Genomic DNA, 24816 nt, shown 5'->3' with positions numbered 1-24816 from the left:
AAATATTCTCCGTTCCAGTTCATCCCAAAGGTGTTGGATGGGGTTGAGGTCAGGGCTCTGTGTGGGCCAGTCAAGTTCTTCCACACCAAACTCATCCAACCATGTCTTTATGGAGCTTTGCTTTGTGCACTGGGGCACAGTCATGCTGGAATAGAAAAGGGCCTTCAACAAACTGTTGCCACAAAGTTGGAAGCATAGCATTGTCCAAAATGTCTTGGTATGCTGAAGCATTAAGATTTCCCTTCACTGGAAGTCGGGGGCCGAGAACAAACCCTGAGAAACAGGCCCAGACCACACCTGAATTCAATAATCAAGAGACATATTTGTGTATACAGCGTATCTTGAGGGTTTAGAGTTGTATTTGGCCTTACATCATCCACCTTAATGTGTTTAAATAAGTTAGTAATAAGTTTTTTGTTCTTTCTGTGTGCCTCTGCAGTGCCAGCTCTCCCAGGCCCTGAACGGTGTCTCCGACAGACCTAAAGATGCCAAGGAGTTCCTGGTTCAACTGAAGAACATGCTTCAGCAGATACAGGTAATGCTGAGAGATGTCAGGACAGTTTTGGGTTTGATGGGATGAAATGTCACATCATCAGTGACGAGTCCTGTGTGTACTGGGAGGAATTCAAAACAGAAGAGCGTGGGTATATGGCTGTCATTTCTAATTCATACCATGTAGCTAAGCCTGCTTCCTCTGCTTTCACACCACAATGTGATGTCGCTCAGATCGAGGTCATTATTTTTAATAGCGAGCAGGGCTGCCCTCTTCTGAGCAGCTGCACCAGCCACCAACTGCACTGGGCTGGCAGCTTTTTGGTTAAATGTGTGTGCCTTGAGCAGCGTTCCCTTACACAAAAGTCTCAAGCATGGCTAACACTGACAGGGCAAGATATACCAGGTCAGAAAATGAGTCTAGTTTACATTCCAATGTGGTCCTTTGAATCCAGGCATGCAGGATGCAGGACGGGAAATGCTTTACACGACGCTCACAAAGTTACGCTCTACCTCGGCTGTCGTGTCAGACTGAGCTGCTGCGTGCACCTTGCACTTTAGTAAAGAGATGCATAACGTGCATCCAGAGCTCATCGTCTCTCTTCGGATGAGAACTTATCTGTTCTGCATTTCGAGCAGCACTCCTGCAGCAAGCCATGATTTCATTTCTGCCTCTGTGACTTCCTGGACCAAGCATCTTTTTATTTTCATGCATCGGGTCGTGGTAGTAAGTGAGACTCGCTCACAGGTGTTGTTACGGCACGGACATCTTGATTATACGTGTCTCAAGTACCAGTAATGATGACTGCAGTACACACACACACACACTCATCTGTTTACTTTGAGTGCACTTAGAGTAAGGTGCTCTGGAAGACATGTCGCTTAAATTGATTATATTTGCTATCTGTAGAAGTGCCAAGGAAAGGATCAGTGTGTGATTTACACTCAGTGTGCGTTTCCTCCCACACACACACACACACACACACACACACACAGCAACTCTCAGAAATAAGAAACATCTTATTTCACAATCTAATCTGCCTCGGTCTTCTCACTACCAGGCCTGATGTTTCCTGCCCGTGTGTCCGCGCTGTGAATTGTCACCGTATGTGTTCTAAGAAGGTACTTTTTTGAGTGTTGAATGATTTGATCGTAACAATCATTTCAACTATTTCATACTTTTAAAATGTGTGATGTACAGTATAGCCTCGTTTGGTTGAATGTTTTACCTCTCTTGCTCATCACAACACCTTAGGGAAACAATGTATATAGAAATAAATGATCGAAAAAAATACAATCTAAAGTATTCTGAATTAGATAACACGTGTTTCACTGCATTTTTGTCATCTGATCTGGCCTGTATAACCCCGAATGATTTATACCACAAAATGAGCTCATTTCATATTTCTTTATATTCAGGGGAACTTTGAGATGATTCAGAGAACTCACCACATCAATACTGTGAGAGTCATATGGAAAACCTGCAGTTCATAATTTGAGTTCTGCAAGTGAACTTTGCTGGTTAAAAACCACTGATCTGACCCAGATTTTATACTGTATATAGGTGTAAAGTAAATACGTGTAAAGTTCGGACTTTGGCGACTTCCAGCTGTCACATTGAAAAACTGACAAACTGCAGTAAAATTTGTCTTCTCATAAGAAAATTTACACTCGCTATGAACGTGAATTGTGACGTGCGGTTAGACCTGCGTGTTGGCGAGCTGATATCACAGTATGCTGCAATACTGTCATTGTTAACATATGATTAATGTTATTGAATTCACCTGTCTGCCAGTGGTGTTAATGTTGTGGCTGATTGGCTCTGTGCAAAGACAACAGATTTTACGTCATCAACCTCGTTGTTTTTATTTTTTAAATATATGCTCTTTCTGAATTTGACCTTTGACCATTTGACCTGAATTTGACCACAACTTCTTTCAAGCAAGTTGAAACAGGAGCACCACAGTTGTGAAATGTTTGAAAAACAGCAGTTTGGACTCGTATGCCCAGCAGTCCTGATCACGATCCTCCTCACTTCTGCTTTGTCATCTTATTTCATCAGTTTGTACGAGCGGAAACCGACCACGGTCACAGAGCAGCAGGTCATTTTTACTATTACGCCAATAATTACGCTTATGTAGCAGATTTTTGAGGAAGTGAAATGTACAAAAGCTTGACCTTCAGCTTACTTGTTGCCCCTTGAGATCTGTTTAGTTCCAGCTTGCAGTGAAACAAATCAAACATTTACCTCTTTGCTATTGTTTTAGCCACAAGTGTACAGTCCAGAGCTTCTCCTCACTGCAGTCGGGCGCAGGTTTCTGTTTTTCTTCCTTCTATGAATGAAGCTGCTCAACAGAGCCAGTAATTAAAACCGCACCCGCTCTTTATCCCAGGACACAAGTTTCAGGATTGCTCAGATGACTGAGTCACGTCTAAACGTTGTGGGAATGTTTGTGTGTCAGCTGAGGTATATGTTGTTGGCTGCCGAGCCAGAAATCGAGTCCAAAGTGTCAAATAAATTTTCCAGAGCCGAGAAGGATCAGTCAGCAGAAATGTATTTAGAGATACCAGTGTATATTTACACATTCACATATCGCAGCAGGAGTAAAAACACATAAAAGAGAAGGCAGAGTATTTAGTGCTGCCTGTAAAACTATAGAGCTATAAAACAGTCAGTCAGTCTCTGAATGTGAATCCCTGATATGACATACCTTCCTACAGACAGCAGACAACCTATTCATCATGAGCTGAGGCTCTGACACCTTCAGCATTTGTTTTAATTTACACTTCTAACAAAAAAAATGTTACAATATGTTATGGTCAGAGTTATAGGATCACATTATGTCATTGTGATGTTGCAGTGTTTCACCATTGCAGACAAAACTGTGACAAATGCAAAACAGTGACATATTCTGTGACACGCCGTGATGAATCTTTAGTCCACAGGTGAGTACGGCTCATATGAAATTGAAACCAGACCCCAGCTGGTTGATTATTAAATGAGTAAGCTGTGTGTTTGCAGCGACACAGTGAACACCAGGTGATTCACACAGTGAATACTTCTGGATAAAGTTTGTCCAGGCTGGCTACAGGCGTGACTCATGATTTATTCTGTAACGGGCATTCGTGGGAAGGCTTGTCATTCTGTGCACTGGATTAATGGTTGCCATAGTGAGATCTCCAAATCTCCAGAGGCCCCTGACAGAATGAGGGACAGTTTACTGTAAGTTTAGTACAGCACAAAAGAAATTACACTGCAGAGAAAATATGTATATAATAACAGTTATACAATTAAGTAATAAAACAACACTAATGATCAGCTTCCTGTTTGGGCCTTTAGGATTAAGTCTTATATAATAGGGGACTGGTCATGGTCTATTATCTCTGTCAAATCTGGACAGTACTGTTTCCCCTTTTTATTCCCCTTAGTCTGCAATTTCTCACCATGTAGAGCTTGGGAGAAGATGTATTTGAGAAGCTTTGAAGACTTTCATGAAACCCTGGTTTCGCTGGTTTGACTGTGGGAGATTTGACAGATAAGATTCCTGCTCCTTTCTGGCCTCTTGAACACTTGGAAGGAATTTTTCATAGTTTGTCGTCCAAGACAAGCAGAACAGCACATGTGGAATCTTTAGCTGAGGGGCATTCAGCTTGGAAAAAGAAAAACCTTGACAAAATAAAATCCACCATGTTGTTGAGGCACTACAGAAAATCTACAGGGCCGCAGAACGTGTTGAAAAAGCCAAAACAATCCCTTCTATGTACATATGTAGCTCTTTTTATTTTCATTAAGCAATCAGTAAAAAATAGAAACTTAAATAATTATTGTACATCTTGTCTTCATTGCGCTCTTTACCTTCAGAGTCCTCTTTCCTAAAGTAGGTAGACACACTTTTTTTTGACACACTTTGAGTCTGTACAGCAGCCTTCCAGCTTCTGTTTTCCATGAATTTCAAATGACATGATTGCGCCCAGGATGCGATGAGTTTCCTGTTGAGCTTTCCACCGGCAGCTGAGTGTTTTTCACCAAGAACGGGAAATAATTGGAGAGATAAAGAGCTTTAAACTTTGTGCTACAGAAGCAGTAGACCAGCGGATCCAGGAGACAGTCCATGTACGAGAGGACCATGAGGCCGTCAAAGGCCACGGCAGCTTTATCCTGGATTTGTTCGCTGGCATCTTGGACCCGAGTGATCAGCAGGACCACCCTGGCCAAGGTGCAGGGGAGGAAGCAGAAGGAGAACACCACCATGACGGTGGTCACCAGGAAGACAGCTCTCCTCAGCTTGGTCGTATCCCCAATTGTCTTCTTTCTGAGCCGGTTTACGATGCGCACTGTGCAGTAGACCAGGATGACGAAGGGGATGATAATCTGGGTGAAGAAGACCGCTTCTCGCAAACTGTCCACCACGTCCTTCAAACAGAAAAAGGGATCGACTTGATTGTCATACACACAAACAAACTGTACATGGGGACAGTACCAGTCTTCGGTTTAAGCACTCTTCTTCGTCACTGCACATGGCGGTGGTGGAAGAAGTACTTGGATGTAGGTAAATGTACTTTACTTTTCACCACTGGTCAGGTGTACAGTATGTAAAAGTAGTCGAGAGTGTTCATTCACTTCATCAGTTAACTCACCAGTGATGCTAATCCAGCCATGGATTTCACTGACTGCAAACCATGGGTGAAAGCACAAACAAACTTCTGTTTAGCAGGTGGTCGTGGTATAAACACAACAATGCACCCGAATGTGTTCCAACATAACAAATAATAGACACGCTTCTTATCTTATCCAATACTTTCTCATATAATCTTACATAAACAGCATCCTTTGCTGGACAGTATTAATATTTTTGCTTTGCGAAGGCTCATGTTGCCTCCCTGTCGTGTGTGGTGCAGTGTGACACACTCCAGGGTTAACACTTCTCAACTTTAACAGTGCTGTGTGCTGTGTCAGTGCAAAAATAGCTCAGGAAACAGACGCTATCTAAGTGGAGCTCTTGGATGAGTGAACTCTGTTCTCTCTGGGATGAAGCCATGAACCCACAGTTTTCATGTATCTCATCCCCACCATCACACCATTTCATTATTTTCTCACCCGTTGCTCTGTGTGTTACTTCAGGCTGACTAACTGAACTTAACTATTGCATAAATGATTATGATACAAACGTGCTCACTCAGCACTGTGTTGTCATGTGATCTCAACTGACAACACTGTCATGCCAAACTTTCCCAAATGAATCATTTGTTGCTTAATTGCTTTGCCAGATTTTTTTGGACTGCCAGAAACGGTACCAAAAAGCAAAAAAAAAAACCAAAACAAAACAGAAAATTCACATTCAGCATAGACATTACCTTAATCAAGGTGTCATCTTTACTGTTCTTGTGGCTGTTGCAGCAGTCGAAGTTCTTGAGCATGGTGGGGATGGTGAGAGGCAGAAGAAGCAGCCAGATGAGGATAGAGATCTGAGGAGATTTCTTCAGAGCTCTCAGGAGATTCTTTCGACCAGGATGCACCACGTTAAAATATCGATCGATGGATGTCACTGTCAGGAAGGCGATGCTCGCTCCTCGGTTTAAAAACAACATGAAGAGCATGGCTTTGCATACTGTGTCGTTCTCACTCCTCCTCTCACCGTTGATGAAGTTGTGTGCCTTTATGGGCAAACAGAAGAGCAGCAGGATGTCGGCCAGCACCAGGTTGAACAGGAAGATATTGTTGGTGTTGGATTTCCAGAATTTCAGCTTGAATATGAAGAGGTGAAGGACTGATGCATTCAGAGGCAAAGCCAAGATGAAAATCACAATCATGACAGCTGCATAAAATTTGTACAGTGCCTTGTTTGAGGCTTCACAGTCCTCGATAAGTTGGTAACTTGAGTTTCCCATTTGGACAGTCAGATAGGTGTTTTCTTCTTAACTGACAGAGAAATCGCTTCACACACACACCTCTCACCCTACAAACAAACAAAAACAAAATCCTGCCCAACAAGTTTCTTCTGTGTGTGTGTCTTCGGCTTTAATCCTTTGTTAGGTTTCAGATTCCTTTTTCAGTCCTAGTGTGTGCTTCTGGTTCCAAAGTCATTCAGCTTTCATGCCCTGTTCTGTGAGAGTGCAGAGTACCAGGTCTGAAAGCAGTTCTCGCAATATGCAGAGCGAATGGTTGCCACCTCTTTGAGTTTGCTTTGCAGCTCAGTTTTGTACTCTTAGCTCCGCCCTTTAGCCTGAGGAGGTGAGTCACCAGCTGCTTTTCTATTGTGGGACCAATGGAGCTACAAAGGAAAAAAACAGCCTGTAACATGTAAAATACAAATGGTGAAAGTTCAAATTGCTAAGAGGAAACTAAGGAAGCTTCAGATACTTTTTTCTGAATGTCATGTTAAACCCTCACAAGACGAAACAGTCAGATACTGAGAGCACAAGCTGATATGATTTTTGACTGACAGCCAGCGACGTGAGAAAAATGTTCAGGAAATATTTCGCCCTCTTGCAAAGCAAACTGCTGCTTCTTGGCACAAAGTGTGAGAATGGACTCTTCTGCTGTTCTGGAGGGGTGTTTCAGTAAATCCCAGAAGCTACTGTAGGACTCACTGTTTCTCATGAATGACAGCTTGTGAGTGTCACAGCTCCTAGCTCCCTGGCTCAGTTTCACGACTCTTTACCAGATGCTGAAAATGCAAAAGAGAGATATTTAGGGACAATTTCTCATGAGAGTACGCAGATGTGGAGCCCGGGGAATCGGTGATAGATTTACACACAGGCACGAGGAGATGGACATGGTGCTGCTGTCAATGCTTTCTACTATGTAAGGACAAGTCAATGAGGTTTCCTGGAATGTTGCGTCCTAAGGGAGGAGGAGCAGAGGGGGTTAACCAGAGGCCTCACTGACTCTGCATGCCTCGAACTGCTGCAAGTCCAGACAACTCCACAAGATTTTACTGAAGATCAGACTTTCTGCAGGGACACGTTCTACACATATGAAGAGAAGTGACCTCTTTTCAGATTGGGCTCAGGATTAGAAAGGTGCGTTTATGCAAGACCAGGTCAGGTACATGAAATCTTGAAGCATGTAACATGGTGACTTGTGTAATAAATCCATGCTTTTATTTTGCTGTTTTATTACTTAAGGAGGATTTGTGCATAAGTTGGCTCTGATCTGGTTTATACTGAGCGACTAGAATGCTTTATTTAATCTGTCTCTTCTTAGACTTGATCTCATCAGACGAGTTCCTTTTCTCTGTTTTTCACCCCTCCTCACTAATCTGATCTTTGAACCTCCTTCGCCGCCCTGTTCTCCCTTCTCAGTCAGTGGTTTAATTGCATATGGAGTTACTCAGTCAGTTCTGCAGGGGATCAAGGAGGAGTCTTGGTGTAATTAAAGCCAGCAGTCTGGCCCTCGATTGCCACTGACTTAAGCTACCGAGAGGAGTTTTATGAGTAAGATCAGTTTTCATCAGAACAGAATACATGTTTGATATCGACCTGAAACACAGGATTTGCAATGATTACCAACTGGGTTATTAAAAGAAAAGCGATTATTAACCTGATGGAACATGTGATCATGGCTTGCTTATTGCGAGTGTTTGAATCCAGCAGGACTCTGACAAGTGAAGCTTTGCAGCCTGTCAGACAGATTAACAATCAGCTTGCTGTACTCAGATCGTCAAGCTAACCTGTGACTCCGGTAACACCTACTGTAAAGTCGTACTGCTGCTATAAATCACAGCTGTCTACGGCTTTCTCACTTTGACGCGTACTATCTCACAGGAGGCTGAGATGTTTGGCACTCATCCAGTCAAATGCTTTCGTCCGGCAGCTCGCACACAGTGACGCTTTCCTTCACCTCGTATTGCAGATTCAATCATGTGTCTCCTACTCACATGCATTTAGATCCAAGAAGGACACAGCAGAGCAGAGACATTCACCTACCATCACAGGGACCGACCAGACTGTGCACAGGGATGGAGACCAGGACCCTGGAGTATGGAATATCCTGCCTGCTGACCCTAAAGACTCAAAACTCTGGAGGTTTTTTGGGTGTTCAACTGAGATTACTAAATGATATGAAGATAGATAGAAGATATGAGGACATGGTGTGCTGACTAATTTGCTTTGACAATATTTGGCGTTTGCTTTATTTTCCAGATGTAATTGAATTGTTCTTCTTTTTTGAGGGAGAAAGAGACCCTCAGAGCGGGTGCAGACGAGCTGCTGAAATCTCTGAGCCATAACAGCTGTAGGTACACTATACTGACTCAAGTATTAAAGTTATTATCGAATTCAGGTGTGGTGTGGGCCTGTTCCTCAGGGTTTGGACTCGGCTCCTGATTTTCAGTGAAGGGAAATCTTAATGCTTCAGCATACCAAGACATTTTGGACAATGCTATGCTTCCAACTTTGTGGCAACAGTTTGTTGAAGGCCCTTTTCTATTCCAGCATGACTGTGCCCCAGTGCGCAAATATTTTCATAGCAGGATAGTGCGTATAGAGCAATTTACTGTGGCATATTTTTACATAAATTTTATGTGTAATTATTTTTGCAAAATAAAAGGTAACCCCTTTGTCCACATTAGCATATGCCCATACATGTTACTCTCAAATAATTCTTCTTCAACCTTTATTCGAAGCTTAGTGGAATGATGACAGAGATGCTACTTCAGGTGGTCCAGAGCCCCAGAGCTTCCTTCAGCCAGCAAAGGCCCAGTAGGAAGTTAACCTTCGGCCTCTAGAAACGCTCCTCTGCCCCATCTATGGTCTTTAAGGACGCAGCTGGAAACCTTCCAGTCTCTGACCTTTCAGCCTGAGCGCAGCCGAGAGTTTTGGACTTCACAAGACTTCTGCTGTGGTTCATCTGATCCTCAGACATCCCTGTACAGCCACAGAAACCCCTGAACAGCGGTCAGGGCTCAGACTGAGGTCTTTTCCCTGATCTACAGCCAAGAACAAACTTATTGCAACACAGATCTATCCTGAAACTCCACATTTTCAAGTAAAAGGCATCACTTTACAAAACAAGGGTGGAACCAATGGAAAATTTTTTGGAGACAAGGTGAAAGGTCAGTTTGAATTCACATCAGGGGAAAATGCTTGTGAGCTCATCTGGTGGCACCTTGGATGATCAGTGGGAACAATCCCTGCAGCAGCACAACACACATGCCTGGAGGCCCAAACATCCCAGCTCTGTGTGTGACTCCAACATTTCAACATTTGCCCCACATTTGAGGGATGACAGAGATCCCCTCAGGCCTGGTAAAATCAGGAAGTTATTGTTAACTTTACAACAACGAATGACTATGCTGAGAGAGTCTCAAGCTTGAATGTGGAAACTTTATCCACGAGCTGTGATGAAACAAAAACACATTTTCCTCCCTGCCAGTGCAGTAAGTCATGGCCGGGAAGCATCAGGACCTCAGACTGGGTCGGAGCTCAAAAACAAGCCACAGCAGCAGGAGCTGTTTGTCTTTTTGCGTCACGCCACATGAGACAAGCGTCAACACCTCTGAAACACAGCACATTTCCCACACATTCCTCTATAAGAAGCTGCAGCAGTAGTACTGGTGGTAGCAGCGAGGATGAAGATAACCCACCCCCACAGTGTCACCAGTTTCCCAAGCTCCCATCCGCTCCACCCTGCCTGTCAGAAGACGATTCTGCCAGTGAAGATGACCAGGGATGGATGTTCCCGAGGATCGAGAAACTGCACAGAGCCTTGGATCTGGAGGAGGACCTCAGCAACGATCATTTTCCTCAAAGAAATAATGCATTATCATACACTCCAGGGGGCCTGTGTTAGAGGCTGTGACAATCGTGACCAATCACATCCGCTGCTTTCAAGAACCACAGGGCTCTCTGGACAGTTTGGGAATCCTGTGGAGTTTTCCTCAGAGGAAAAATCTGTGGTCTGGAATGTGTGGAGTTTCTAATAGGAATTTATCTAAATGTACGTGCATGTTTTTAAATTCAACTTCAAAGGACGAATTGAAAATGAGAACTGTGACTGAAAAATCCAGGAAATCCAAATATGGAAATATTGTTTATTTGAAAAGTTTAACTGCTGGATACCAGATGTAGAAGCAATCCTGATGTTCCAGTGTGTGATTACAGCAAGCAAAGCCGGCGTCACTGTTCATATGTGCGTCTGACGATTGTTTTAAGACAAACTGAATTCTTTAAACTCTTACACATGCTGGAAAAAGGCAGAGTCACAGTATGAAGGCTGTTGCAAAATCCAGTCCGGAACGCCACATTTATCTGTCAAAACCTCATTCAGAGAAACCACAAGAAGCCCAACACAGAGAGAAAACCAGGAACGAGAACATCGGACCCCCTGAGAGTGCAGATGGACATCTGATGGCCTTAAGAGCCAAAGTGGGAGGCGGCAGAGCTACAGAGACGACGTCAATGAGGATGCGTAGTCATGTCGCAAGCAGGGCCAAAATAAACAGAAATTTTCCAAAATACAGGGAGCTGATTTGACTGACAAAGTGCTTGTTTCTATTGTTAATATGTACACAATACTCTCTTTCTCTCTGCCACACACAAACACATTAAGAAACACCACATAACACCATGAATGCCCATGACAGCAAACTATCCACAAAGACACTTTTCTTAATTCTGCTTTTCTGTGTCTGTTTTGTATATTTTTCATGTCTGGGGTGCAGAGAGCATAAAAATGTGCCAACCATCACAGGGAAGTCGTGGGCAGTTTTTTTTTTATTGTATTGTGCATGCAAACATGACACCCACCTCTGTATCAACTGATCAGCAGCCTGCCACATCTATGCACCACTGCGTTTGACAGGATGTGGGTTAATGTCATTTTATCAGTAAAGCATATTTTGTGAGCATTTCCCTTCTGATATATCATAGTCTCTTTCCTCCACAGAATGCATGCGAGCAAAATGATATGTTTTAATATTGTAAGTTTTAATCATTTTTAGCCACACTAGAGCTCTATGCATGCCGATGTCGGTCTGTCAGACGATGCACCCGGCAGGCTCACACTGAAATATTTCCAAACTGCTATGGATTGCTGAGAAATTCATGGTGCATCACGCAGTAACTTTGATGGTATCTTTCCACAGAGCTGTAACTTATATCAAGGGGATTTGTTGATAGTACTAAAAGATAAAACAACACCTGCTTATCCTTTAAGCCACAAAAATCTTGGTTTTGTAGCTGCTCGGTGTTGCTTAATCAGCCGCTTCAGTGTTTATCATGACATCATTGGCGTTTTGCGACACAGCCTGTGTACACACACCTGAATGTCCCTCATAAACGCGATGGAGGCGAACTGATTGTAAAACGCGGCTCTGTGTCAGAGCCTTTCATTTGTAATAATTAAAAAACTGTCCCGTATTTCAGAAAAGCTCCTTCCTGTATTCCCTTAAGTCATGACTCCCTCCCACTCCTACAGCATGTATGTTGCAGAACTGGCACCACCAGCACTGCATTGTCATTTGCGCGTAGTAGATAAGCTCTTTGATGGCAGGAATTCAACAATGCTTTCAGGTAGCAGCTCAGGCTCTCAGTACAAAGACTGAGAGTCCTTCATTGCACAATCACCTTCCCTTTGTGATAGCAGTTGGAGTCTTTCTTAGAAATAATATCCAATTATCTGACTAATGTTTTGGTCTGTTCATTCAAGCAAAACTGAAACCGAAGTGTCGGTAAATTCAGATTTACCTTCGTCAGATTTCAGATGATTCAAAGTCGTGTGTGCCGCAGGTATTTTCGTATTACATACCTTTTGTTTTCCCCCTTGAAGCAGGCCTGGACAAGTTGCTGCCTGGTTTAATGCAGATGTCACTCATCTGCTCGTCCTACTGGAAGCGATTATCATTACTGCTTTGAAACTTAATTGTCAGGAGGTGCAGTGAAAGCAGCTCTTATCTGACAGCTACAGAGGCATACCAGCGCACTGCTGTCCAAACAGTGTTTTCGACTTGGTGAGGAGGGTTGCAAGGTGCTTGCTAAGGATGCAAACAGTCCCCCTTTGTTAGACATAATTTACAGCTTTTTGTACTTCTGTTTTACAGTGTGTAATTTTCTTTGATTCGTTATCACAGAGCTGCAGGTTTCGTGGAGTCCTGAGAGAAGACGGAGTCAGCTTTTTTTCCTGTCAGATAGCATGTCCATATTTGTGTTTCCTGAAAAAGAGACCAACAACACACACTCTCTAACTCTTCATGAAGCTGTTCGAGAGGCGTGTTGATCATACTGAAGGCCGTTGAAGTGTATTGTTTTATACAGACAGGAGTGTCTGTTATTCTGTCCAGTCCATTTTTGTCAGTGAAGGTTGGCCAAATAACAAAAACACTTAAAATCCAACAGCACCACAAAGTACATCCTCCAAAATCAGCGTACAGTTACATAAACTCCTGCAGTTAAGCGGTTAAAAGAACATTTTCAGTCTCATTAGTTATGACAGCAGTAAATGTGTCATGGCGCTGTAACTCAATGAATTATCACCGTGACATTTTGAGGATGTCTCAGCTGCTGTACGTTCAGAATGAATTGTCCTACAACAAATCAGTTTTCAGCTCAGTAATCAAATGAAAGTCACATGAGTTTGATAAAGAGCAAAGCTTTGATGCCATTAGTTTTACTTACATACAGTATGTATTATTTTCTCCAATATCAGTTATTTGACATGCCCTGCCATTGACAGGCGACCAGTCCAGGGTGTACCCCACCTCTCACCTGTGGTTAGCTGGGAGAGGCTCCAGCCCCCCCCCCAAACTAAAAACTAAAGAAATGAAAACGGTTGATTATAAGTATTTAAGGAAACCTGGAGTTTATGGGATAAAACACAACAATTCGGTTTTTGACTCAAATGATCGCAAAGGTATTTGGGCTGATGCCAAGTGGTTAAACACATTAGAGCGTAAATCTGTTCAAACATTAACAAACCAACTCCCACTTCTTTAAGTCAGCACGGTGAGTCACAGTCAGAGCTACGTGTTCCTGAACAGGGTTACGTTTAATGTTTGTGTTCTCACTCTGTGTGTGTGTGTGTGTGTGTGTGTGTAGGCCATCAGGCTGCAGATGGAGGCCCTTCAGCAGCAGTTGAAGAGTGACTGGTCTGTCAGTCAATGCCAAGCTGATGAGGGGAAATTCTGGGCTGAGGAAGAAACTCACAGTTACACCACAGCCCTGTCCAGTGGCCAGTAAATGTACTGCAGAAACACATGCTGTTCACCAGCAAGGACAAGGTAACATTTACTGTATGTCCTCTGGATGCCCTCTCAGCCATTTTATCCTCATTAAAAAGTTTTTAAGTCAGCATAATTCACCCTGAGTTATACACGATCACGACTTCCACACCAAAACGCATCAATCACTTGACTGGCCCACACAGAGCCCTGACCTCAACCCCATCCAACACCTTTGGGATGAACTGGAACGGAGATTGTGAGCCAGGCCTTTTGGTCCAACATCAGTGTGTGACCTCACAAATGCTCTACTGCATGAATGGGCACAAATTCCCACAGAAACACTCCAACATGTTGTGGAAAGCCTTCACAGAAGAGTGGAAGCTGTTACGTGTTAGCTGTTGGTGTGATGGTCAGATGTCCCAGTACTTTTGTCTATATAGTGTACATAAACTAAAATCCTTATTGTGCATACAATAGATTGCCTGCAGTGGACAACAGGTGGCCTGTGTCTTCCACTTTAGTTCAGAGAGGATGGTCTGATGGAGCTATTAGAAAAAAAAAATGTTCCATTGAAAACACATTTTAAAGCAGAAAAAAATTCGTGCATGAACACTCAAGAACATTTTTTCATCTTTTTTCTGCGTGGTTTCCTCTCTGAGCTGGACTAAGTTGTTGTAAAACACCTGATGAATATCAACTGTTTATGAGGAGTTGCACGTTGTTGAGATTTGATCAACAAGCATAACCTTCACCTCTAAAAATGCCATATAAGGCTGCCTGTTCTGCTCGCTTGTGGCCAAGATTCAGTCACAAAAATGCTACCAAAAAAGAAAAGAAAACGTGCAGAGCTTCAAGTCCCGTTTTAAAAATCAGCAGGAAAAACATGACAGGCTCAGCAGAGTCAGTAGACTGAGTGACTGAGAGGATCCCGAAACATTTAGAAAATATCGATGTTTTCAGAGCAGGGCTGTGTCAGAAGATATTATCATAAAGAATATTATAGCTTGGCTGCAAGAGCACAAAAAGGCTGATGCAGCTGTCCAAAAGATTCCCCAACTGTGCTAAAATATAGAAATATATATTTGTTTAATATGAAACAGATCAAATGGACCACATACACATTTCTGAAGTTGCTTCCCCCCCCCCTTGTGTTACTGTGGGCATTTATAGTAATTTATTTCCTCATTTAAAAGTTTGAGACACCTGTGTCACTGTAGGCTCTTACAGCTTAAGCTTGTCTGAGATATTTTACTTGGGGTTAGATTAGGATGAGAACATGGGTGAATGCCAGAAATGATCTTAAATGATCTGCAAGTGCCACATGAGATCAAAGCTATTTGTATGAGCAAATCCTACCCATCTGTATGTGCTGACCCAAAGTTAGAGAAAAGACTCTTCAGACTAATAGAAAATGGAACTGACAAGTTTTGGGGTTTTTTGTATCACATGAGAGTATGAATGTGTACAAGTCAGTTAATCCTCAGTACAGTCATACAGAGTCAAAGGCAGAGATGGTTCAGATATTGTCCTGCTGTTTGGACCTGCTGTATTGTGGCTTCGTTAGCTGGTGGGAATGAAAGAAGCTGTGCTGCCCTCTGCTGGCCTTCACTTCACTGATGCGTGAGACGTGAAGGACATAACAGCCAGCGGAGGGTGGAAGTAATGCCAGAGACAAAGTGCTCTGAGAACTAAATTATCTTAGAAATATTCATTTTGCTCTTAAATGTCAGAAAACATGAAATAAGCTGAACTCATAATGATCAGTTCTGAGCATATCATATTGCGGCACACACTGTTATTAGTGTGTGTGGTTTTTTTCCACCAGCTGTTGATGATTGTTTCTGTCACACAAATTCCAGAGTTCGCCTTTATTCAAGTGCACAATACCTGTTAAGTGGTCTTTAAGCACCCCGGCAATAATTTATGAGAATGGACAAAAGGTGGTGTCAAAGCACTGACTGCCCTCATTACATGTTCATGCAGTGCAAGTCGATATGCTGCCTGTGCCAGCTCTGTCACTGCCAAACCTGATTTCACCTTCGCAACTTCAACGGCTGCTCGCACGTCTCAGTAAAACAGGTGGAAGAAACGAGACTGATCAAGGGTTCAAGCTCTTTCGGTGATAATTAGGATGATACTGCTTAGCAGAGTGTATTGTTGTAATTAACTGAATCCCAAGCTACAGGGTTACATTATAAGGATGTATTCATGACAGCACAGACATACACTTGAGATGATCACAATAAATGTAATTTCCCCACTGAAGATGAATATTTCTTTATTTTCCAAGATGGAACTTCTGTCTAACGAGTGCAGCCTGCTGTCTTTCACTAAGTTCAGACTCAAACGGAGTCGTTCAGCATCTTAATCAGAAAATGGAAAAAACTGTACAGACTCTGCAGTATGTGACACGTATGGCTCATGGTGTAGTACTTCTTGTACAATCTGTAACGGAGAAACGACATCCGGTGGAGGGAAGAGAGAGATCTCATTTCCAGACCACGCCATCAAGTATTTGGAGCCTGATGACAGCACCATTCATCTTTCAATTAAGACTCAAGTCATTACTATAATTCAGGATTAGCCTCGGGTGTCTGCTGGGTCACAAAGCCACTGGAACCGAGGCTCTCATTAACATGGAAGTGCACAGATATCATCATAAATAAACAAACAATATTAGCACGCCATGAGGTCGGCAGTAAGAGAGCAGATGCTGATATAAATGGAGTTTGATATGAAAATCCTTGCTGTAGTAGAGTCAAACGGCTGGAGAAATCCTCTTATTCCACACAGTCTGACAGTATTACGTTCTGTAGTCTGTGAGCTACATTACGTTTAAACTAAGTCAAATATTCAGACTCTGTGCTGTTTCAGTTCGCATTGAGGAGAATAACATTCAAACAGGGTTCAGTACACCAGCGCTCAGAGCTAAGTGAATTAGAGATGTTCTCTCATTGTAGGGCTCATTAGGCATTTAAAGCTGGCATATGCCTCTTTGTCCCTCGATGAAATGTCTGTTTTCATAAATTACAGGAATCTAAATGTTTGTTCAAAGTAAAACCCCACTCACCTTAATATAAAAAATACTCTAAGTGGGTTTGAAGCACTGACTGAGCAATGGAGGATCCTTCGGACCCCACAACAGTGAATCAAAGTCTTCTTCACCGTCTTCGTCGTTCTTCACCTCCTGATCTGCTCTCCACAGTTTGTCGTCTGATGAGGCCACCATGCAAGTCAGCCTGCGGATCTCCTGCATGATTGTCTTAACATCCAGTTCATGCTGTGAGGCCCTCAGAGTGGCTGCATTGAATGGGAAGGTCCGTATGAAGTCTCCAACCCTGAGCGGAGGAGTCTGTTGTCTCTTCAGTGCCCTTACTGGCCTTTCTTTCCTACTGTGCAACAACCACAACATTAAACACTCTCTGCTAAAGTGAATTTTTTAAAACTTTCTGGTTGTAAGTCTAAAAGCCTGTAGCATCCACTTCTCTCTGTCCTTCTGTCCGACATACACATGTCTGAACTAGTCTTGAAGAGCCATATCATCTCCACAGCCACTAGCATGTTCAGGTAAAGTTAGGAACCAGGTTAGCAACCAAATGTCAAGGGCTTATGGGAAACAGCGTTTGTTAAATTCTGCTAAAATACAAATATTGGATACACAAGGTTGTCCTTCAAGAAACTACTGTCTTTATGTAGACATATGAATCAAGCCACAGGAGAAACTGTGGAGGCTCCATTTTGACAAATGTAGTTACAAAGGCTGGGATTGGATTGAGACGTTTCACTGTGACTTTAAGTTAGCCTACTACAACATATACTTGGTGACTATTTCACCGCAGAGAGAAAGAAAAGGTGATCAGTTTCACAAACAATACACAGTCTTTTTGTAGATACCTGTGAATGTTCGGGAGCTTCCAGGCAGGTCTGAATCCCAGCCCCCGCTGTGGGATATCATGTGTCGAAGAGGAAGCATCCGTCTGTCTTGAGAGCTCCACCTGAGCTTTTGTTTCAGCGTCGTCGTCATGGTGCGTAACCTCAGACACGTGAGGGCTCCTGTTGTCCATTAGCCACGCAGCAAGAGCTGGACATGTCTGTCTGTTTACCACTGACACATTTGTCCTTGAATGTGAGCTGAGTATCAGGTTTAGATTCTTATCGTAGTGGGTTTTTGTAACTTTGGTGTTAATTATTCTGCCCCCGGCCGCATGTATCTTGCTTAAGTCAACCCGAGGAAGGTGTCTCTGGTAGCTTGTGACAAGAGCGTGTTGTCTGGACTTCATGTTTTCAGGCTGGCGAGGCAGTGGGAGTGTCTGGGAGAACTGGTTACCGCTCCCTCGCTTCTTAAACTTGGGGTCTTTAACCTTTGGGAGCACAGGTGTAACATGTGACATGTGGTTAGCGTTGAAACAAGGCTGCTTGTACCCTTGAATCTGGTAAGCCCTCTCTCTCAAGCTGTCATTCAGTGTATAATTCATCAAATCAATCAGATCACTGACTAACCCTTTCTTCACTGTAATATCTGCCTGGCAGTCCAGAGTTAACGCAGGGCTGTAGTTGACTTCCAGCAGCCAAGGTTTGAATTTGACATCAATAAGGATATCAAAGCCAAACAACTCCACGCAGTTTGGACAGGAGGGGACAGACGAAGCGATTGTGAGGAGGGTCAGTGTGACGATGTTGTTGATCTTCTGCCACAAAAGAACCTCGTTGATGTCTTGGCTGTGGAGAAAATGCCTGAACTTGCTCATGGTCCACTTGCATCCTTGGCCCACTCTCTCTTTTTTGGTCTCGTAGAAGGGACCGAACTTATTGATGCTGGTGTTGGTGAGATGAGCGTACAGGTTATGGAGAGATGACAGGTTGTACTTCTCAGTGGCGAAACGCACCAGGCCTTCTTGATGAATGTAAACAGTCAGTGGATGAAAGCTCTTCACACACACATAAATCCTCAGGTCAAACTTGTAGCCGGAGATCAGCAGAGGGTTACTGATGTACCTCTGTACTATAACGGAGCAGTCGTAGACCAAGGCCTTAATATCCTCAAAGATGAAGATCCCTCTGCCTCTGGAGAGATCCGTAGGCTTACATATCCAGTAGACCGACTGTCGCCCGCTCAGACGCAGTTTGTTGTACTCGGCCAGGAAGCGAGTGTAGTCGTTTGGGAGGATGAATGCAGTGGGACTGAAATCGTAGAGAGCTGAACCAAATGTAGCTCTCATTCTCCGTAGGTTGCGTGCCAGGCAGTCCTTTCAGAAAAAATTACAAGTGATTGTGTTAGATTATGATCATTGTAAGAGAAAAGAACAAACTCTTTCTAGTGGACTTCTGTCTGAAACCTTTTTTTGGTTTGGTGTTCTTGCTTAGAGCCCTATTTACATCAGGTATTAACATGTGAGCTGTATCTGTTATCTGGACAATGACATCCAGTCCATGAGTCCTTGCCTTTACACCTGGCACTAAAAGACGCTAAATGCTAATGGCTGACATCCATTGGATCAATCGGTGACCTTTAAACTTAACGGGGAGATTTTTTTTCTTTGCTGTGATCTCATCACAATACGAGCACTATCACCTTTCAATGTGTCGCACAGTTTCATCAGAAGGATGACACGAGTTTTCAAACCAGGATTGTTGTACATCAAATGTAACAAATACGGTACATATCTCCTCAGTAATATATCCTTTTTGAAAGCTGTAACACACCTTTTAATAGAGAGAAGAAAACATGGATCATTCTTCAACACCTGAAGTCAACACAGCATGTCAGACCATCACCTTGCGTGTGATGCCAGCAGTCTTGGGATGGTGGTTGAGGCGTTGCCACGGCAGCAGGTTGTGATACTGTGAGTTGCGGAATGCAGAGCCCCGCCAGTAGAGGTTCCAGTCTTCCTCCTCCTGCTCTTCCTCATCATATTCCTCCCATCCTCGCTCCAGAAGCACCTCCCTCACCAGCTCTGGACCTCCGTCATGGAGTCTGAACACAAGGGATGCAGCCATGCAGCATTGTAAGCTGTAGATACAACAGGTATGAAGAAGAGAAAGTGCAAAAAACACCATGAATGGAGCTAAAGGCAGTAATGTTGATTCAGATTTTACAAACACACACTTTAACAGTTGATCCCCTGGCTGGTCTCCCAGCACCGTGTTTGTGTGTGAGCTAAAGCAGTTAGATGGTAAATCTGAGAAGCCTAAACAAACCTGACACTCGAGCTTCAGCGTACCAGCTTACAGACAGACACAGAACTTTAGAATATAGAAAATGTTCATAAAGAAAAAGATCCTGCTACATTTCAGACTCATAAACAGGACTTTATGGTCACTTTTTAACATGGCAAAAAACACTGAAGCAGAAAAACATGACAACAAATACCCAGACATACATACAGATATCTCCTCTGAGATTCTGCAATGAAATCTACAAAGAGAAATAGAAGAAATAATGTGCAATAAAATGCTTATTTGGTAGAGATCTAGAGTCTAGATGGTTTGGTCTTACCTTTGAATGCTGGTCGCACATCAGCTGATGGTCTCACTCCCTGGCAGGTAAACGACAGTTTCGACTCTCTCAGGGTGTAAACAGACAGTCTGCTCTCTTAGCTCCCCCTACAGACAAAACCAGACTCTCACACAAACCGGCTCATATTATACGCAGTCTGTTAGACGGGTTTTTGTGCAGGAGGCGTCCGTCTTACAAAAGGAATAGCTGTTATGACCAGATGCCCAGTGTTAGGTCTGTATTGTTGTTATTGTAGAGGTGATATTGTAGTTTTCTGAGGAACATTTTAGCCTACTGTGCTGCCAACACAACAGAAGCATATTATGGTAATACAAAAGATGATAACTCAGCAGCCACTTTTTTGCTACACCTGTATAATTTATTATCCAGTGAGTATTAATAATCTAGTACTGCTGTGCAGGTGATAAGGATGTCAGTACACTGCTCCGCTTGCATTTTTTTTTTTTTTTTTTTTTGCAATAGTTTGGCTATCACTGAACTGTTGGTCAGGTGAATGGGATGTTTAGGTATGTTCTGCATTAGTACGTGATTGAATGACAAAAAGGAATGAGATATATACTGAAAAATAAAAAATAAACACAGCAGGCCTTTTATAATTTTATTAAATCTCACAGCAGTGCAGGTTAACCAACAGCGACGCCCACTCACAGCCCTTTCATCCGCTCACCTGAAAAGAAAAGGAAATAAAGAAAAACATCTCAGTATTTTCAGAATACTTTGACAGCTTGAACCGATACCCCACTGCAAGTTTAAAGTTTTGCATTTAATTATTTATCTGTCGTATTTGTCAGAGCACTGTTACGTGACGCCTGCAGATGGCAGAACACTACTTTAGTGAGGAGGTTAATACCACAGTGGTAGAGTCTGTTCAGTCTCTGTATGTCCAGATTGCTGAGATGTGTTCTCTGGCCCATCTGTGGTCCGGCCTGCTTGGCCAACACCGTCGGACTTCCATCTAGAGTGAAAAAATACCTGCAGCAAAAGAACAGAATGTAAAAAAATATATTTATGTATGTGCTGCATTATCCCCTCACCGAGCATCTGCAGACGTCGTAATTAGAAATGTTTGACCAAACAATGATGATTTGTTTCTCCTCTGAAACAAAGATGGGTCAGAACTTACTGTCCATAGTGCATTATTGAGTTGAGGTCATATGGTAGGTTGAGAGTGTTCCCATGTTTCTTCTTGAAGTTCTTTTGCCTGCCTTTAACCAGAAATTCCAAATAATTCATTACTTAAAAACCTAAAGCATGTTTTTATGTTTAATTTCTTTTCAATTGTGTTAATACAGTTCAAATTAATGAGTTTAAATAATTCCCCAGCAGCAACCTTTAATCTAAAAACACGATGATGTGTTGGATGGGGTTGAGGTCAGGGCTCTGTGTGGGCCAGTCAAGTTCTTCCACACCAAACTCATCCAACCATGTCTTTATGGAGCTTTGCTTTGTGCACTGGGGCACAGTCATGCTGGAATAGAAAAGGGCCTTCAACAAACTGTTGCCACAAAGTTGGAAGCATAGCATTGTCCAAAATGTCTTGGTATGCTGAAGCATTAAGATTTCCCTTCACTGGAAGTCCGGGGCTGAGAACAAACCCTGAGAAACAGGCCCAGACCACACATGAATTCAAGAATAAACAGGTGTGTCCCAATACTTTTGTCTATAAAGTGTATTTACCTGGGATGATACTCTGCCACTGCACAGTGATGTACTGATCCCGGTCTTTGCGGGTGTGTTCATGATGCAGTCCCAGAGTGTGGACGATCTCATGGCAGAGATTCCCCACACTACATGACCGGGAGAGATACAGTGACTGGGCTCCTCCTCGACAACCAACAAACGATGCACAACTAGAAAGACATCCAGAGATGAGTCGCCCGAGAAAAAGAAAAATAAACTCACTCTGTCATTTTGTGCCCCAACAAGTAAATTAGAGCTTCAACTCAGGTCATTATTATTGCAAATAAAACAAACACTTTCTGCATGGCTTGATACCACTAAAGATAAGAAAGACAATGTGATTTGGGTGAACTGACCCTTTAACATGAAGAAATTTCTCACCCATTGCCTTTGAGGAACTTGACGTAGTTAAACTCTGTGGTGTGAGGCTGGAAGCGAATGCAGGTGTAGTCTGAGATCATCTTGAAGGCAGCGTAGATGTCCGACACTCGATCAGCTGTTAGAACGAAAACGTAGAAGCCGTTGTGTCACCTGCACTCCAGTAGTTGCACATCAGACCTGTTAGAACCGGCACAACCCACCCAGTTGGTCACTGATTTTGTAAGGCATGACGGCGTCTGGCCACAGGGTCTCCACAGCGTTCCTGTCCTCCTGTAAGTTTAGACAGCTAAACCTTTCAATATAATCACCATGGTTTAAACTGCTGCGCACAAAAACTCTAAATCTTTTGATCATTTTAGTTAGAACTACACTCCTATTAAAAATGTTTTCTATCAAGCATTTTGCAGCCATTTGAAAACAAAACAAACGATTCCCCCATCTTACTGGTATCAGAATGTCGCCCTCTTGGACAATCTTGTCTTCTTTAAGCTCTGTGGGTAACAAAAACAAAAAAACAGTCATTGTGCACATTGCAATGTGATTCATTTTGGCAGATTTAACACATATGACGTATCTGAAGTTTACCTTCTATGGTCTCTGCACTGACCAGCTCTGGTGGGTCAAGTTTTAAAGCAATCATACCTGCAGAAATCTGAAACTTTAAGTCGCATTGTTTTAAACACAAAAGAAAAAATCTTCAGCACCAATGAGCACCGACCTGAGGCAGCACTCGTCACATTCTGGGTGTCATTTACAGGGAGGCCGCCACCTGAAAAAGAAAAATTCACTGAAGTTTAGGTGGTAACAGTGATAATTTTTGCATGTTTTGCACGTATAAAATATACTAGATTTATCCATTACAGTTGCTGTAGTGACACAGCAAGCGCAGAGGAGCAACATTATAACAACATTATCATATCGTCCTCATAAAATAAAAAGTGCTAGCAAATCCAATGAACACCAACCCGAGGAAAAGGTGGTGGCATCCTGGGTTGGGCTTATGGGGGCACCACTAGCTACAGAATAAGAGAGAGCAAATAATCATCATTATTTAGCAATAAAACAAATAAATATATCTGTAGTTTGAACACTTCAGTTTGTACCCGCTGACACGCAGATGAGGACCAGAAGCCACATAGTGCAGCACAGTTTCAATGGAACACAAAGCTTCTGTTGGACTTTTGTCAGAGATCAGGTCACCCAGACACCATCAGGTGTCATCACTTCCCGCTGATTATTGATTATGGCCTGTCAGCTTCAGCTACTTTTATCTGCTCTAATTAAATGATAATGCTATGTGCGGTGAAGGTTATTGGCTACATGATCTGAGGGGTGGATGGGCCAGGATTAGGACAGGTTCGGTATGCAAAGTGCTCGAAGTCTCCGTCTTATCGAGTGCAATGTGACGCAAGGATTGATGCGTTCAGGTACCATAGAACATACGGACGATTGATTCTTTTACTTAACGAACACCCGTCAACACCGCTAGGAGGCTGGTGAATGAGGCTATGTTCTTGACATCATGACAGCATTGAGATAAGATACAGACAGTAGACATATTTTCTTTACATATTTTCGAGGTACTGGGCCAGTATTTATATAACTGCTGACACATAAAGACTACTTCCACGCAGTATTTGCGTTTCTTTAATTTCCCCACAGACATTGAATGCAGCATCAGTCACCGTCATGTGATGTCTTGTCATGTGGTGCAGTCACTTCCTATCAATTTGCTCCAGAGCAGATAGACTCTGCTGTATCATGTCGTCTTAGGCTCCACAGACAATATCCACCACAGTAAACATGTTATTTCAGCATAAATCTAATCGTTGTGCGCCTCTGAAGCGGGTTCTTTGGTTAGTGTCGTGTCTGGGATGCTTGTTGGTCCAGACCGGCGCAGAGGACAGCAGTCCGTGGTACCAGGACCTCTGCAGGTAACAAACACACCTCCGACACTGACACACACTGCAGCTAGAAATAGAGCAGATGACGTTAAAGATCACAGCTGCTCATCCTCATACGCACAGGGATTAAATTTAAGATAAAAGATGGATTTTATTCATACATTTTGTCCTTACATTTGATGATACATTTGATAACTCCCAGACGCGCTCATCCGGTTTCTCACGAGCCTTGACATTATGAGAAGGTCTCCTGTTAAATTTAGCTCACAATCAGTCAGCCTTTTGTCACAGTTACAACATCAACTTTTAGACTGCCAACGTTGCCGCTCTCAACAGTGTAAGCTAGCTAACATATCAATAAATAGTTGTTTTGAGAAAACGTCTGCCTCATAAGTTTTAACCGGCTGACTAGCTAAGTTGCTGTTGAATTAAATGAGCTCCAAAACTTGCTAATATCATTATTAAATTGTCTCGGGTCCGAGGAGTTAACGGTTAATTTCATCTTGTTTTATTCTTTGTCAAGCTAACTGCTAACGCAACTTGAAAACTGTCACGTAACAGCTAATGCTAAATGTTAGCAACGTGAAATGACATGTCTCAGGAAGGAACAATGGCACCACAGTCTCTCCGTAAAGCACCACACAACGCTGTGTGTATCGCAGCCAAAGTTAAGATTATAGCC

The 24816-nt window shown here is 42.9% G+C and overlaps 4 protein-coding genes and 1 long non-coding RNA gene across 6 annotated transcripts in view; 2 read left to right on the top strand and 3 right to left on the bottom strand.

The window, feature by feature from the left end:
* Window positions 1–439: 439 nt before the first annotated feature.
* On the top strand, window positions 440–15986 carry LOC124050650. The gene is made up of 3 exons (XR_006841666.1): window positions 440–535; window positions 13528–13709; window positions 15943–15986. It is a non-coding gene; the product is annotated as an uncharacterized LOC124050650 (long non-coding RNA).
* On the bottom strand, window positions 3030–6661 carry gpr31 (G protein-coupled receptor 31). Its single transcript, XM_046373393.1, has 2 exons — window positions 5848–6661; window positions 3030–4906 (listed from the first exon to the last, which is right to left on the bottom strand). The coding sequence occupies exons 1-2, from the start codon at window positions 6379–6381 to the stop codon at window positions 4445–4447; spliced, it is 996 nt and encodes a 331-aa protein (XP_046229349.1). The 5' UTR covers window positions 6382–6661; the 3' UTR covers window positions 3030–4444.
* A 6-nt stretch (window positions 15987–15992) lies between the features above and the next one.
* On the bottom strand, window positions 15993–19649 carry ttll2 (tubulin tyrosine ligase-like family, member 2). The gene is made up of 3 exons (XM_046373386.1): window positions 19428–19649; window positions 17547–18898; window positions 15993–17044 (listed from the first exon to the last, which is right to left on the bottom strand). The coding sequence occupies exons 1-3, from the start codon at window positions 19647–19649 to the stop codon at window positions 16741–16743; spliced, it is 1878 nt and encodes a 625-aa protein (XP_046229342.1). The 3' UTR covers window positions 15993–16740.
* A 1104-nt stretch (window positions 19650–20753) lies between these two features.
* Window positions 20754–23637, bottom strand: LOC124050648 (high choriolytic enzyme 2-like). 2 transcript variants are annotated; one of them, XM_046373391.1, is made up of 11 exons: window positions 23334–23634; window positions 23196–23246; window positions 22949–22999; window positions 22816–22872; window positions 22675–22721; window positions 22431–22500; window positions 22231–22345; window positions 21847–22019; window positions 21293–21374; window positions 21020–21141; window positions 20754–20836 (listed from the first exon to the last, which is right to left on the bottom strand). In XM_046373391.1, the coding sequence occupies exons 1-11, from the start codon at window positions 23365–23367 to the stop codon at window positions 20814–20816; spliced, it is 825 nt and encodes a 274-aa protein (XP_046229347.1). In that variant the 5' UTR covers window positions 23368–23634; the 3' UTR covers window positions 20754–20813. The 2 variants fall into 2 exon arrangements, with proteins under 2 accessions (XP_046229347.1, XP_046229348.1); XM_046373392.1 differs by lacking the exon at window positions 23196–23246 and having other exon boundaries at window positions 23334–23637.
* A 298-nt stretch (window positions 23638–23935) lies between these two features.
* The window catches only part of igf2r (insulin-like growth factor 2 receptor), a 32870-nt gene continuing 31989 nt past the window's right edge, over window positions 23936–24816 (top strand). Inside the window, exon 1 of the mRNA XM_046373383.1 lies at window positions 23936–24164. Within this exon, the coding sequence (XP_046229339.1) occupies window positions 24034–24164 (131 nt within the window). The 5' untranslated portion in view covers window positions 23936–24033. The remainder of the gene's footprint in view (window positions 24165–24816) is intronic.

This window comes from Scatophagus argus, chromosome 19 (genome assembly GCF_020382885.2).
Source record: "Scatophagus argus isolate fScaArg1 chromosome 19, fScaArg1.pri, whole genome shotgun sequence".
NCBI lineage: Eukaryota > Metazoa > Chordata > Actinopteri > Scatophagidae > Scatophagus > Scatophagus argus.
This window is presented reverse-complemented; position numbering and strand designations above follow the sequence as displayed.

Coding starts and splice junctions, on each gene's coding strand:
- gpr31 (XM_046373393.1), bottom strand. CDS start 6,381: ATGGGAAACTCAAGTTACCAACTTATCGAGGACTGTGAAGCCTCAAAC. Junction 4,907..5,847: donor AAGATGACACCTTGATTAAG/GTAATGTCTATG, acceptor TTCTGTTTGAAG/GACGTGGTGGACAGTTTGCG.
- ttll2 (XM_046373386.1), bottom strand. CDS start 19,649: ATGGCTGCATCCCTTGTGTTCAGACTCCATGACGGAGGTCCAGAGCTG. Junction 18,899..19,427: donor CTGCTGGCATCACACGCAAG/GTGATGGTCTGA, acceptor TTTTTCTGAAAG/GACTGCCTGGCACGCAACCT. Junction 17,045..17,546: donor AAGCTCCCGAACATTCACAG/GTATCTACAAAA, acceptor GTTGTTGCACAG/TAGGAAAGAAAGGCCAGTAA.
- LOC124050648 (XM_046373391.1), bottom strand. CDS start 23,367: ATGTGGCTTCTGGTCCTCATCTGCGTGTCAGCGG. Junction 22,501..22,674: donor AGGGCGACATTCTGATACCA/GTAAGATGGGGG, acceptor CTAAACTTACAG/GAGGACAGGAACGCTGTGGA. Junction 21,142..21,292: donor TCAATAATGCACTATGGACA/GTAAGTTCTGAC, acceptor CTTTTGCTGCAG/GTATTTTTTCACTCTAGATG.